Source organism: Ptychodera flava, chromosome 3 (assembly GCF_041260155.1).
Source record: "Ptychodera flava strain L36383 chromosome 3, AS_Pfla_20210202, whole genome shotgun sequence".
NCBI lineage: Eukaryota > Metazoa > Hemichordata > Enteropneusta > Ptychoderidae > Ptychodera > Ptychodera flava.
In genome coordinates this window covers 41,646,406-41,661,469 of record NC_091930.1, presented here as the reverse complement: position 1 = coordinate 41,661,469, position 15,064 = coordinate 41,646,406, and the positions used below count along the sequence as shown (strand labels likewise).

General features: G+C 39.1%; 1 protein-coding gene across 1 annotated transcript; it reads left to right on the top strand.

The window, feature by feature from the left end:
- Nucleotides 1-1,630: 1,630 nt before the first annotated feature.
- LOC139129308 (protein mono-ADP-ribosyltransferase PARP14-like) lies at nt 1,631-13,635 on the top strand. Its single transcript, XM_070694945.1, has 8 exons — nt 1,631-1,841; nt 4,062-4,222; nt 8,304-8,478; nt 8,785-8,973; nt 10,015-10,269; nt 11,073-11,306; nt 11,669-12,931; nt 13,265-13,635. The coding sequence occupies exons 1-8, from the start codon at nt 1,631-1,633 to the stop codon at nt 13,633-13,635; spliced, it is 2,859 nt and encodes a 952-aa protein (XP_070551046.1).
- Nucleotides 13,636-15,064: the final 1,429 nt, after the last annotated feature.

The window sequence follows — 15,064 nt, the reverse complement described above, 5'->3', positions numbered from 1 at the left end:
ATATATATACATACATTATATATATAAATTATACAATGTTGATCATTTAAGTGATGTATTTTTACTGTGCTATACATAGCATTGTGTACAACCAGCGTGACCGCGCGCGATCAAACCCATTTGTTCACTGTGACTGCATGCAGTAAACTCAGCGACATAATGTGCAGAGTGTCTCAATGTTCGTAGCCTTACATGAGTTTATAGATAGAAATACACCACTGAAGTTCGTTTCCGATCTTAATATTTTACTATTGCATGATATTGAGTCTTACAAAGGCGTTAACAAAGTGAGGGACCACTCCCATCTCACTCCGATTGAAGTTGAGAAGACTTATGTTTACAAACATTTATGTTTATCAACAAAAAAATCGCGCACGCGCAGCGCGACGACCACTGCGCTTTAAAAGGGAACTCAAAGATTTTAATTTATCGCCTGAGACTTTACATTCGGGACAATGGAGATTCATTGCGCCCGGTTCTATGAGAGTTGAATCATCAACATGTCTTGTGGAAACTGTTCTTCTAGACAAGATGACCTGGCAATATTCTACGTTAGCTAAAGGTCGTCACGTCAATCAAAAGTCAGAAATTTGACAGGTAATCCTAATATTATCAGCACAATTTGCATACGGAAGCACGCTATATCGTGACAACGGATGACTCAGCGTTGACATTTCTGTAGCGCAGTCGTTAATCTCTTTCTGTCCTTTGATGACTGTGTTGGTATAAGTTTTCTATGTAGATAAACCACTTTGAGAACATGAATCATCGAATGGGTTCGTATCTACAAAATTACAGAAGCAGTGAATTGACTCACGGCCGGTACTCAGTTTCGCTTCAATTCTATACCAATGCATCTCGTGACAACGTCTTAACAGCTGCAAATTTAAAGGACATGTTACTTTGAGCAAAGGCAGTAGATCTGGCCCCTCCACTGAATTTGTTTTGAGCAATGGCAAACGGTTTCAATGTAGTACGACATTTCGTCAAGTGTTTTAGTGACGCCAAAGTAAGTACCCGTACTTGGTGCCACTTAGATTTGGCCTTGCCTTTCCTTCCTTTATAAAATTGAAATAAGATTGAAAATTATAAGATTAAGATTATATAAGACTACAAGATTATAAGATTGAAAATGAAAAATTCTCTCCGGAAACTCAATACCAGAGAGCATCACGTTATATAATTACATGTAAAATTCATTTGATCCAACCAAGTCCAAAATTGTTTCTAACTCAAATTAGTAACCATGCATTAAAAAGTTGACATTATCAAAACAGGTTGCGCCTTTTTACACATAAGTCAAACTTGAAGATGAAATGTGGCCACGTCGTGTCCTGCCGAGCCTGGCATTTGATGGAACAATTAACATGTGAATAGCATACAAACATGATAATCTCATATACGTGCGATATTTGAATAAATGCTCCTATCGACCTAATTTTTGGATGACCAGTATATCTCCCTCCCCTATAGGGCTGCAGCTAACGATCACGTGATGTATGTGAGATTCAGAGACGCCCATAGACTGACGTAGACAGAGTCTCAGTGCAGACTCGTTGATCAAAGTTGCCACAGTTTGCGAACTGTGCAGAGAGAGAGAAAAGTTGTTAACCTGTCAGTCTCTTCAGACATGGCCACTACCACATCAAAAACGTCTTATCTTGTCCACGGTATACCCGGCTGTATCGATTATGAGACAGCGAAGACGAAGATCGAACTCTTCTTCCAAAATCTACTGATGAAGTCTGAAGTGGAGGTCGAATCAGTGAAACCTCACGTCTTGCCTTCTGACGATAAGACTGAACAACGGATATTCATTGTTGAATTCGATGGCTCGAAAGGTAAGCAGAAACGCCGTAAGGTTGACAGATAGCCAAATTTTACAATTCTTTTCTGATCTACCGCTTGTGGGGCTAATTTAAAGCTCTTGAAGAAATATAAACTTTTACACACCTTCGTTTTTTCGAAAACCCAAAATGCTTAGGACATGGTTGGCGGCCATTTGAATGCCAAATATCGCAAAATGTCGGGTTTTATTTCTCTTGTTTCAAACTTTGCACAGCTTAACCTCTGATTTTTATCGTTGATTTGGTTAGACAACCGTTGAAAGTTTCATTCAGGAAAGGTTGAGCATCAGTTAAGTCTTTCACTTTTGGGGCGCTTACTACCCTAAGGTAGAACGCGCCTCGGGGACAGATATTCGGACTCTCAAACTTTTACAATTATTTTCTGATATACCACTTGTGGGGGTTCGTTTTAAAGGTCCTTGTGTAAGAAAATATTTTACTGGCTTATATTTTTGAAATTCGAAATTTATTTTTCTCCAAAGAGAATTGATGCCGGCCATTTCGAATTCTACATATCTGTAATAGGTTATTAGTTTCTCTAGTACCAAAATTTGCATGGTGATCCCCGATTTTTATTCTTGGTTATTAAAATGAACATTTGAAATTTTCACTGCTAAAAGGTTAATTTTTTTCACTTTCGAGGCGCATACTGCCTTAAAGTCAAATTTTCTCCGAATTGAAACAATGTTTTCCTGTGATGATTAGCTCGGTAATACTACAAATGCTGGATACGTTTTGGTATGTTATCGTATTCATTTCGATCGCAAAAGACTGACCGCTCAGTTGATGTTCCGAATAAAACACCATATTCAATGTTTCAAATTACCCATGTGCAGCGGCTGAGCAGAACTTTTGTCGTAGAAGCATTTATTTTCATCAAGGTAAACTTTGCAACTTAATTCGCAGTCAGGAAGATTTTCCAAATATTTACAAAAACATAGTTAGAGAACTTTTTGTCACGTATTAAAGATATTCCGCAAGATTTATTTTATATGCTTTACGTTGTCAAGGGCCAGACTCGAAGTTGTAAATTTTGATCGCTCGTTTTATTATATATGTTTATATTGTGTAAACTGTAAGTTCTTGTTTAACTAACGAAGGCGTGTTCGAAAGCACACTATTTGCCTCGTCAACACAGTTTATATCATTGTAAAATGCGCTGCCATTGGTAACATTTTGACTGTATTGCAGACATATATTTATTTGTATAAAGTATAAATGCAATGAGGAGCTGAGTTGAGAAGCTTAAAGTTTTTATTTCAACATTCTGTGAGGAGTACAAAAAGTAAGAATCACAATAAAGGACTTGACAAAAAAATACTGGGATGGGGTGTAAAAGGGTTTGACCCTAGATTTTTGAGGACAAAAACCTTGAATCTGCCCCTCGTGCGACAACATGTCAATAATATGTACCTTAATTGACATATAATATCTCATTTGACATTTGACTTTCGAAAAATATATATATATATATATATGTTTCTTGTTCAAACTTGCACTTTCAAAAACTACAGCCTAATCAAGTACAGGCACATACATGATCAGGTATTGATACGAGCACATATACACCTCAGTCTTTGAAACTTGGTGATAAATTGTGAACAGTTTCCTATCTGTGTACGTACATACATACATACATACATACATACATACATACATACATACATACATACATACATACATACATACATACACACACACACACACACACACACACATACATACATACATACATACATACATACATACATACATACATACATACATACATACATACATACATACATACATACATGCATGCATGCATGCATGCATGCAAAATAAATACAAAATAAATACAAGTAAAACAAAGACCATGCTTATGACCACACATCGAAGATTGTCACGTCTACCAAGAAATGTTCTTTATTGTAAACTTGGTCAGAATATTTTAGAGTCTGAAAATGAAGAAAGACTTCTGGGAATAGTGGTAGATCAATACATACATACATACATACATACATACATACATACATACATACATACATACATACATACATACATACATACATACATACATACGTAACTACATACATACGTAGCAATATACATACATATTGAAGCGGCTGTTTTAATTTTACAGGGAGGACAATTCTTACAACTCCAGTTCATGTATTGTCATACCTTTCGAAACTTAATAAAAACATTCATAGACAATATTTTAATTTCGAACAGAGGCTGTTCAATCAAAGTTGCCATCGGACGGCAGTGACTACGATATATTAATCAAAGGCAAGAAAGTGAGGTTAATGCTGGAAACTTTCCCTCAGGACTCTGACATCGTCCCGACGAATTCAACTTTTGCAGAACAGTCGTACAGAAAAGCAACTGAGCGGGTGAGTTGAAATTATATACAATGTTGTTCTAACGTGCTGTCACGATTGACAAGTAGGCAAAAGGGGGAGTCAAAGACGGGACTGGTGCATAGCGTAGTCTGAAGAGCGTTAACAATTTGTCCAATCTTGACCTGACAAATTGATGTGGAAATTCACTGCAGCGAACAAAATGTGACAAAAAGGGTACACTTGCAAAGTCCGCTGTGCAAAAAGGCATTAGGTTAAAGTTGAAACCCGGTAAGATGAATGATTGAGGCAAATCAAATAGTCGTCCATCCAAATATGAATCAGTCACGCCACTTCTACAATATTTCAATACTTGACCTTAGTAAGGTCATATCATATGTTGTGTTTTGTTTGTTAACATTGGTATCCAGGTAATTCATACACACCTTTGTCTGTGTGAATGGTGTTATTGTGGCCTTCCGCGTACTGGTCGATGTCTAAATCATTTCTATTTGCGTACCTTGCTGTAAGAAAGGCAAGATGAGCTCGCTGAAACTTTTAGTCCGCCGGATTGACGATTGAATTCTCAAGTTTCCCTCGCTGACATCTGTGAGAATTCGTCAGATCGTCATCACCAGTGTCCCGGACGATCACTTGGTTACAACAGTTATGATAACGAGCCATAAACTGGGATAGAGCAGTCGGAACTTGCAAGACACTACTCTCAGGGTACAGCCAAATGCTACTGGAGATGAAGAGCACCGTGACAAGGAAGGTGAAGACCTGGACAGATCATCAGTTGAGGCTCTCATGAGAAATGCTTCGATGCGGACGTTAGCGGCACTGTGTTGTTACCACCTTATTGTTCTTATTCAAATGATTTACATCCTGTACATTATATTTAAGCAATAACCCCCGCCGCAGGAGGGTATACACGAGATTTTGGTACAATGCGCGACATATAGCACGAGCCGATAGGCGAGTGCTATATGGAGCGAATTGTACCAAAATCGAGTGTATACCCGACTGCGAAGGGGGTTATCGCTATTATATTATATCAACTTGCGTGTACTTGTTGTCTTACTTGGGTATTTTCATAACTCTAAGCGCCAAATGCAGAAAACGGACGTCTGAGAGATCGAACGTCGGAAATTCTGCGCCCGAGACCGAGCATTTTTATAAGTTGGGATTCCGTACAGGCAAACAATATCCTACGATAAATACGCATTACGTCCATATCGACATTGCATTTTATTCGCATGCAACACGAACGATACTTGCAAAAATACCTGCTGCACTCACACAGAAAATGGGTCAAGAGTTCAAATCAAAAGAAAAAAGTAACAATTTTTTTCGTAAATTTACATAAGAACAATAGTCCTGCATGTCCTGGCATTTTTGGCATACTAAAAATAGATTTGTCTCATTCTGTACCGCATACCGTCGCGACATTCAGTGGTGGCACAGTGAAGTTACAGGATCTATTTTTGATGGATAATTTGGACGTTAATTGTACCAGAAAACAAGCAGTTTTAAAATAATCCAGACTTGCGATGACTGCAACTGTGATGAACAGTTGTGCAGAGTGTGTTGCCCGATGCAGGGAGAGCTGGACGCTGACACTGCTCGTTGCATTTGATGTCAAATATCGTCGCAGTCGCCAGGAGTCATCCCATTGTTATTTTGAACTTCTTGGTCTACATCGTTAGGACATCCCGATCTGTTATAGCCCAAACTTTGGTAAAGAATATCTGACACACTGTTACTGTGAGGAAGTGTCAATTTATTTGTGTATGAACGAATACTATCTTCATTTTAAAGAGCGGTACGATACATTGCGTCTCGATTCCCGAAATATCAAGCAAAGTGCACGGTGCACTGTCGCCCTAATATTTGTGTGCATCACACCCCAAACGTGCTGCTTCAGAGATGTCTTTCATCATCGATCCCAACTCATTTACACCAAGAGGTGAGTTACAGACCCATACTTTATCTTTGTATCAAAATTCGGTCTTCGGTCTTTGAAACAAAGTGGACTGTTTCGGTCTTTCTCGAGGGTCTATGGTTTACGTTCAAATACACCGACCGGACAATTTTCGAAAATGCTGGTTTAGGGGCCCGTTTTAGCACTGCTATCAGTGCTAAAACAGTATTTTAGCATCGGTGGAGTGCAGCTCTCGTCCAATCAGAATGGCGCATGGTAGCATGATATAATATAATTTTGATTTTGCTCAGTTTTTTTTTCTTACCACATCAATCTCGTCTTGTCAGTCAACTTTATGTTCTTAATTTACTCCGTTTATATTGCTTTGGTATATGTAATGATGGTCTCCCATGACAAATGGAGCATTTGTTTAATGAGTCACAGACCATTGGTGTCGATAACAAGACGTGACATGCTCATGATGCTGCAAATAATGCTGCAAGCATGCTTCATAATTATTTTGAAGAGCATGGTTTGAGAAAGGATGGTTGCCATCGCCATGCAGATAATTGTGCTGGGCAAAATAAAACAAGGGCCTTATACATGATATATAGGGCTAACTTACATGATCAGATTCATTGTCATTTCTTAGCACCTAGTCGCACAAAATATTGACACCTAATTGGTCCACAACAATGACTCGTTATTTTCACTGATACATTGATGATATTGTAATGTTCCTGTGTTGGTACTTCTGACAGTAACGACAAAGGCGACTGTTTTCCTTTTTTAAGTGACTCGACCAAAAATCTTATCAATACCAAAAGTGTATCTGTGATTATTGTTTCGGTGAAATACGCCGGTTTTATCCTAGAAGTTATAATTACACAGTTGTGCAGCTGGTAGATATTTTATCAAGAAGTTCAAGGGTAGAGTAAGTAATATATTATGCAAGCCAGAGTTCTATTTATAAGTCCATAATCATGTAAATTCACCTGGTATCTATGGATAAGTTTCTTCCCCACAGTGTTTGAAACCCTATAGACTTAATTTATTTTCGATTTACCAAGGATAATCTAGTGTTGCGTATGTGAGAAAACTGGTCACAGATGATGAGCACTGCAGATCGTGTTTAGAGAAATTTTAAAATGTCTCCATCACCACAAGTCAAGCCATCTTTGTTGCCACCTTGTGGATTGAGTCTAGCTCAGTGGAGAGAGTTCCATTATAAAATTGTTCCATTTGTGAGACCACCACACAACAATGTAGTTTGCCCTGAGAAGTAGATTTAGTATTGTCAGCTGAGAAGTTACCTGCTGAAAGAGGTTACCTCATGACTACTTGTACATGATAAGTTTACCGTTATTATAATGCACCCCGTCTTCTTTGTGCCTGGCATTTCAGCGCGTTTCAGCTTTTTGAATGTCATCATATTACAAGTTGATGTTTCAAGTTCGATATAGCGGTAGGATGCAATTTCTTTTCATTTCCTTCAAAAATACATCGTTTTGTATTTCCAAATCGAGCCATGAAAGAACCTACTGGGTACCGCTCATTTTTTGTGTTGAACGTGCGTGTCCAGTGCAGTACAGAGTAAATGTATACAGTATACAGATTCAGGGCCGCTAATGCCGGACGATGCTCAATTGTTTCAAACTCAGTTTACATTTCCTTTTTTATTAGTTTTCTACACCTGCAAATTCACTGTTAATGCCAAAACTGTAAAATAATAGCAATAATGGATCCCCTCCCTACCTATAATGGACTCAAGCAAACTTTGCACTCCATATTTTATTCGGCTTCGCCTCTACTTTATGCCGGGTACAGTATTGCTTAGATAGAAAGAAAATACTTTCTCAGCTTTTTCCCGGATATTCCCAGACCAATTTCACTTCACAATGACTCAGCCAATGGTTTCTTTATCTATAATCAGAACTCAGTTACTTGTTCTATGTTAGTTGAATTGTAAGCGTTATAAAATGGCAACTTCACCTTTAAGACTAAAGTAATTTATATGTATATCACAGATGTTATAGAACTAAGATCTGTTTAAAATCATGTCAATGCTGATTTGCCATGCACCATGGTGATATATTGTACACTATACTGAAAAAATGGGAAATGCCATCACAAATTTGAATGATCTCCAACAGTATCATACTGTGATGTAAGCCTTTACAAAACCGACTTTAATGTGTGCTACTTCAACAGGAGCACTTAGGAAGCAGTCTTCAGTCGCAGAACGAAATTGAAGACAAGCAGGATGGACGCCACTACCCTACGCTAGCGAGAAACAAGTCTTGCCCACAGTCGCGCACGCCATCCAAAATGGATGAAGACGTCGTTTCTTCAAAAGGTGAACTTTTGTACGATAACGACGGAGAGGGTTTGTTGGTGATCATATTTTAAACTTTCTAATGCTTTGCTACCGTTTATAGGGTACGAGGCCGATACCATATTTTAGAAAGAAGACTTGCTCGAAGATGAAAATCAATGGTGTTCATCAATTAGCACGTCATGAAGGAGCTCTTTATATTTGCGTTGCTTCATTCCACTTACACAATTCGTATAATAAACTGAAGTGACAATTTTCAATGACGCCGTAATCAGCAAATATATCACCTTGTCCTTCCAAGCAGGTTTACCATTTGTGTGATATTTTACCTGGCGAGTTCTTTGTTTGTGAAAACAGGACACGATACAAGTGATGACGAGGCGATGTCCCAACAAACTACCATAGAAGTCACAGGCTTCAAGTCACAGACGAGTATGGAGCATTTAAAACTGTACTTTGCCAACAGGGATGTCTCGGGTGGTGGTAAAATACTGGAAACTAAAAAGACAAATGGCCGCTTGCATATAACCTTTCAACATTTACGAGGTGAGCATACAAGAAACTTAACGAGCCATGATAAGTATGATAAGTATGGCACACAATATTAAGTCCTCATCTTGTATTATTATGACTTGATCGTGGATATTTTACTATTCGTGGATTTCACCACTGTTAGGTGCACCTTAAATGGAAAAAGTAACAGTAGTATGATCGTTTCTATACCTTTCAAGACTCGACTATATAATAACCCCATTGGTGGAAGGATAAATTCCACTGTAGGAGTAGAATGAAGTGACCCTTTGTGTACGTTTGTCTTGTGAATGCACAAATTATTAAGCCATAAGTAGAAGAATATTATTACTCCAAGATATACGGAAAAATTTGAACTAAACTAACTCATTTCAGACAATATGCCCATGGAAATAGAAATTAAATTGATGATGATGATGATGATGATGATGATGATGATGATGATGATGATGATGATGATAATAATAATGGAGAGAGAGAGAGAGAGAGAGAGAGAGAGAGAGAGAGAGAGGAGAGAGAGAGAGAGAGAGAGAGAGAGAGAGAGAGAGAGAGAGATTTTCATCACTCAGGAAAAGGTGGCGGTCAATCATTCATTGCATAAGGTTGTAAGGAATGCAGGTGTCAACCTTAGGGTTCATCAGAGAGAACTAATAAGCAAAACAGTCTAACTGCAGCAGCTCTTGGATTGACAGTGATGGCAATCGCACTTTCCTCATGCTGGGGGTTAGGGTGGTGTTAAGGTTAGATATAAAACAAAATATTGAAATGCTTGAGCCAATTACATTGAGCGATTGTTAAGCGACTTATGATCGTGTTTGCTAGCGATGGGTCTGTCACCAATTTTATAAAAGAGTTTCTAAGTACACAGATATAATGTGAACATAGACAAGTATTAGCCAAATTACGTCGAGTTATAGGGCTTCTGTTATCAGTTTAACCAGAGCAAGAAGAACAAATTAACACTAAAATTAAATTGTGAACTGATAACGCTGATAGTCTTTTAAAACCAAATGATGATGCTAGGTTTATTTTTTATTCCCTCTGTAATGAATACAGACGCCGATAGGGTCTTGGACGGACGAGTCCACAAGGTAGACGATGCTATATTATTTGTGAGAAAGGTAACACCATGCCGAAGAGCACCAATCAACAAGACGAGTTTTCTTCTTAGTGGATTACCTCCCGGAACTAACAAGGCAGAGTACGAGCTGCTGTTATACCTTGAGAATTGCACAGGCAAACAAGGCCCGGCGTTAAAATACGCGGAAGGATACGAAAATGCAATGGTGACTTATCCGACTGAGATCCATGGTAGGTTTTCTTGTCCTTGTGACCGAAGTAGCATTTTCCTGAAAGGCTTGCTGGCAAACACAAAATGTCATACAGAGATGGCCACATGCAGTTTTTTCAAGTTAATGTTAAATCATCATACAATGTATTTTGGGCAATCATTTGACGACGTTCTTTGGAATGTTCACATGGGGTAGTTTACAATTTTTGGTCTTGGGCAATCTATCAGAAATACGTGGTATTTGTTACACAGGTTGTAATGGATTGCCATACTCTATTTTGTTCAAAAGTACATAAAGCATATGCGAGATGGAAATTTTCATAATATTATGTCATTTGCTTGCAAAAAATTTCAGTCTCCTTAAAAAGCGTTTACTAAACAGAGTTAGACTCATAGGTCCTAGTATATTGTTACAGCAGAGCTTTATTTCATACAAAAACGCATAATTTGCATTTTTGTAATTAATATTTTTGCATTTATGCTTTGGTTTCAATCTAAATTAAATAAAATATGTGAACGTGGAAGTTAATGCTTTGATTTGCTTTCATATTATGCCCAAGTGTCTTGATTTCTGAATCTTCTAGTCTGATACGTTCATTATTTTTGCTTAAGCAATTCCACTGATCAAAATGGAGCACATTGTCATGGACACTACCGCTTGACATTGCTTAGGTTCATTATGTTTGGTTGAAGGTAGGTATATTTCAGTACTGTACACAGGACTATGATATATCCTTATTTATTCCGGAATAATTGCGTTATTGTTCTGTTAGTTTCATAACACTAGCCTGTAAAAGGCCATTCTTCATTTTTTCAATTCCAGACTTTGAAAAACTAAAGCAGAAGATTGAACAAAAGCCATTCCGAAATGCCAGACTGTCCTTTGAAACTGTTCGTCAGTCGAATTGTGTTATGGTGAGCAACCTTGCAGAGGAGACGACTGAGACACTACTTTCGTTGTACTTTGAGAGTAAACGGAGTGGAGGAGGTGAGGTAGAACGTGTAGAACTTAATAAGGAGAACGCCTCTGCCCTCGTGTACTTCAAGAACTTTATGGGTGAGTGAGTCGTAATGAGTTGTCTAATGTCCTTATCTATGGAATGATTTTGGTGTTAACTTACAACAAAGATAAACAATGATTTCGATCAATCATTCTCTGTTTTGCCATCACATCCAAAGAAGTTGGTGGGTGCAGTTAATCAATATAGGACACTCGACAAGAACCCGGTATTGATTTGTTTATTTGTTTGTTTTTGTGATTCATCATGTCATTGTTATACAAATGAAAGTATACCACTAGGATGACCTTTTCCAATGATATTAAGGGCTTGTGGTAGGACGACATTTTGTAACTTATGTGTTTCATATTTGTAGAATGTAAAGTAACTTGTATTTGTTGCGTGTTCTTTGAATCTGCAGATGCATTGAACGTTTTGAGTAAAAAGCATAAGCTAGGTGACACAATGGTCCACGTGGAATCGTTCTATGACTTCCTAGGACGAGGTATCCCAGACTCTCATACCCCTGATGTTGAAGCTGAAACTTCGACTGTAATACCGCTCACACCTTTACAGGTCAGGCAGCTTGCTATCTTAGACTTTCCGAGCATTGCAGAGAAGGATTATGCCAGTGCCAAAATTATTATAGATCACGAAACGAAAAAAGTTAGAATAGGTGGTGACATGGAAAACATGGACCATATAAAAACCATGGCATACAAGTTCCTTGCTGATGTGAAAGTCAAAGTAGTGCCATCTTCTCCATTTGCCACATTTCTGAGTTCAGAGAAAGCGCGAAGTCAGCTTACCCGTGTATTGAAAGACAGTGGCGTTCTCGCTGTTTATGATTCCCAAGGAGGGGATATCATCATCTCCGCTGTAAATCAAAATGATCTCCATGCAGCTGCTGACGTCTTATATGCCAATGTCCATCAGAGAGTCTTGAATGTACCCAGCGAGTCGCATTCTTGTCTGCGCGGACCTGGTTGGCAGGTTTTTGTGAACAAGGCAGAAGAGAAGTTTGAGGTTGCGGTCGAATATTTTACGAGCCAGTCTGACAGAGTGACAATCACCGGATTTATCGATCACGTCGACGGAGCTACGGCGGACATACAAAGATACATCGACTGCAATACAACCATTGACAGATTCATCGATGTCGCTGGAGGAAAGGTTGAATTTATGTTCAAACATATGAAAGCTGATCTTGGCAAGCTCACCGAAACTGGTATCGAGATCAAGAAGAAGAAAGACGAGAACCCTCGTGCTACTGGGGTGATTATACATGGTACAAAGCAAAACATTGACAACGGTGAAAAAAGTATCAGGGAGTATTTGGACGCAATCTGCCATGACAGGCGTTATATGAATGAGCCAGGAATTTCAAGACTTTTCCAGCATAAAGAGGGTCAAGCATACATCCGGTTGGTCCAGGATCAGAACAGATGCATCATAGTAGTTTCGATATGTAGGGATGGTCGCACTGGTCTTACAGAGGAAATAGAGGCACCTCAAAGATTGCACTCCAGTCTTACCACTGTCTGCCATGTTCACCTGTATGCTGGGCCAAGGGTACTTGTGATGAAAGGAGATATCACTAAGATGCGGGTCGATGCTATCGTGAATCCAGCTAATAATAGGCTGGACCATGGAGGTGGGGTTGCCAAAGCTATTATCGATGCAGGTATACACAACAAAAGACCTAAGGAATAAAATATAATCTATCACACAACTCCGAATGTCAAAATCACGACATGGAAAGAGCGAGCGAGAGAGAGAGAGAGAGAGAGAGAGAGAGAGAGAGAAGATAGAGAGAGAGAGGAGAGAGAGAGAGAGAGAGAGAGAGAGAGAGAGAATGACTGCAGTAACGGAGGGAGTTATTCACACAATTTACACACTCATAGGAAAACTAGCATATCAGACTAACCAAACGATAAAGGAGGTGGCAGAAAGAGACAAAGAAACAAGATATCACGAACGCGTGGAATTACGTAGACATGTCTTTCTATGTTATCAGGAGGAAAGATCATCCAAGAAGAAAGTAAGAACATCATTGAAAATCGAGGGAAATTACTGGATGGTGAGGTAGTTTCAACGCAACCAGGCCGTCTGCACTGCAAACGACTCATTCACGCCGTAGGACCGAAATGGGAAGTCGGAAGTGGTAAGGATTCGGAAAAGCAAAGGAAGGAAAAGAAATTGCTGCTTGCAGATGCTGTAACACAGAGCCTTGAAGAGGCAAGGAAATGGTCATGTAAATCAGTCGCTATTCCAGCAATCAGTTCTGGAATATTTGGATTTCCCGTTGACGTATGTACAGACGTCATTGTAGAAGCCGTGGAGACATACATCCAAGAGAGTCGATTGGAGTTGATTGACGGTATTTAGTAGATCTTGGAGATGAAGTCTGTAGTAAATTCAAAGAATCACTGGAAAGGTATACCAGACAAAGTGTTGAATACGCCGAAGGTGAGTTCTTGTCTTACATATACCCATCAAGGAGTTGGTCAGATAGCATGGATAGTCCCTAACTTGCGACACCATAGCCCTGCGTACAGGTCTGTGTGTTCCCGGGGTTATACGGCCTCCACCACAGCCCTGCAACGGTTAATGGAGATAACTGGCGACTCTGCGGTCCAGATCCGGACCGCAAAACGGTCTTTTTGGCCGAAATTCTACTCTATCGGGGCAAAATCCTTTCCCTGCCTACCTTTACTTCCTAACCAACCCCAGAAAAGATGCGATTAACTTCTCCTAACGTCCAAAACCGCTCGTTTTCTGAAACATAACGTACTCGACAAGTTGTTTACCCATGGAGATCGCCATTTTGAATCTCGCCAGTTATCTCTATGGACCGCTGCAAGGCTGTGGTGGAGGCCGTATAACGCCGGGAACACACAGACCTGTACACAGGGCTAGCGACACCAATGCTCTCTTTCACTCATGCTCGTACTATCGTGGAGTATTCTACCTCTATTAGCGTGCCAATTATTTCCCCTGACAAGTGAAAACATCGATGATTTTGAATATTTATATATCTCATTAAGGCTGTTATACATTGTTATGGTAAGCGTATCGTTAACTGAGATTTAACACTGAATTTGCTTATCCGTAAATTCGCGACAACTTTGTTGCTCAGAGTCGGATCCAGTCAATTCGTACAGCTTCGAAAGACTAAAGTGTCACCTATTTTACTTCACAGGTAACCAACAAAGCCGGGTGGGCTTTTTAAACGAGGGAGAAAATGATTGTAGCCAGCTGAAATGTGATAAAGGAAGCTTTGATAACGAAATAGCCACTTCAGAAGGAAAGGTCATTCGATTGGTGAAGGGTAATATTACAGAGCAGGTGGTAAGCATATTCTTATATTTACCGGCCTATAGTTGTACTTTCCTTTGTTGATAGGCAGATGACTTGTTTAAACAGCTGCTTATATCTAATTTGTTTTACGATATATCTTGAGAATGAAATTGTATTGTAAATTAATTGGAAATGGTTTACTCTCAACTTGCCATATCAGAATCGCCACTTAACATTTCCCCATAGCCATTATATTTCTTGAAGTCTGCAAAAGGTAAATATTGTTACAGCTATGCCTCATGTAACAACCGTCTACACTTTACCATACATCAAATTTTGCAGCTGCATCATGTCGAATTCTAATTCTACCTTCAAGAACACTGAAACAGAAATGCATATGGTTATGTTTAGAATGATTGCAATATCATATTGCCAGCATGGCTAATGAATAACCTAACCATTATGGATCCAAAATTCTTAATCAGAACTTCTTGAATCCGAAGAGGACGAAAAATCT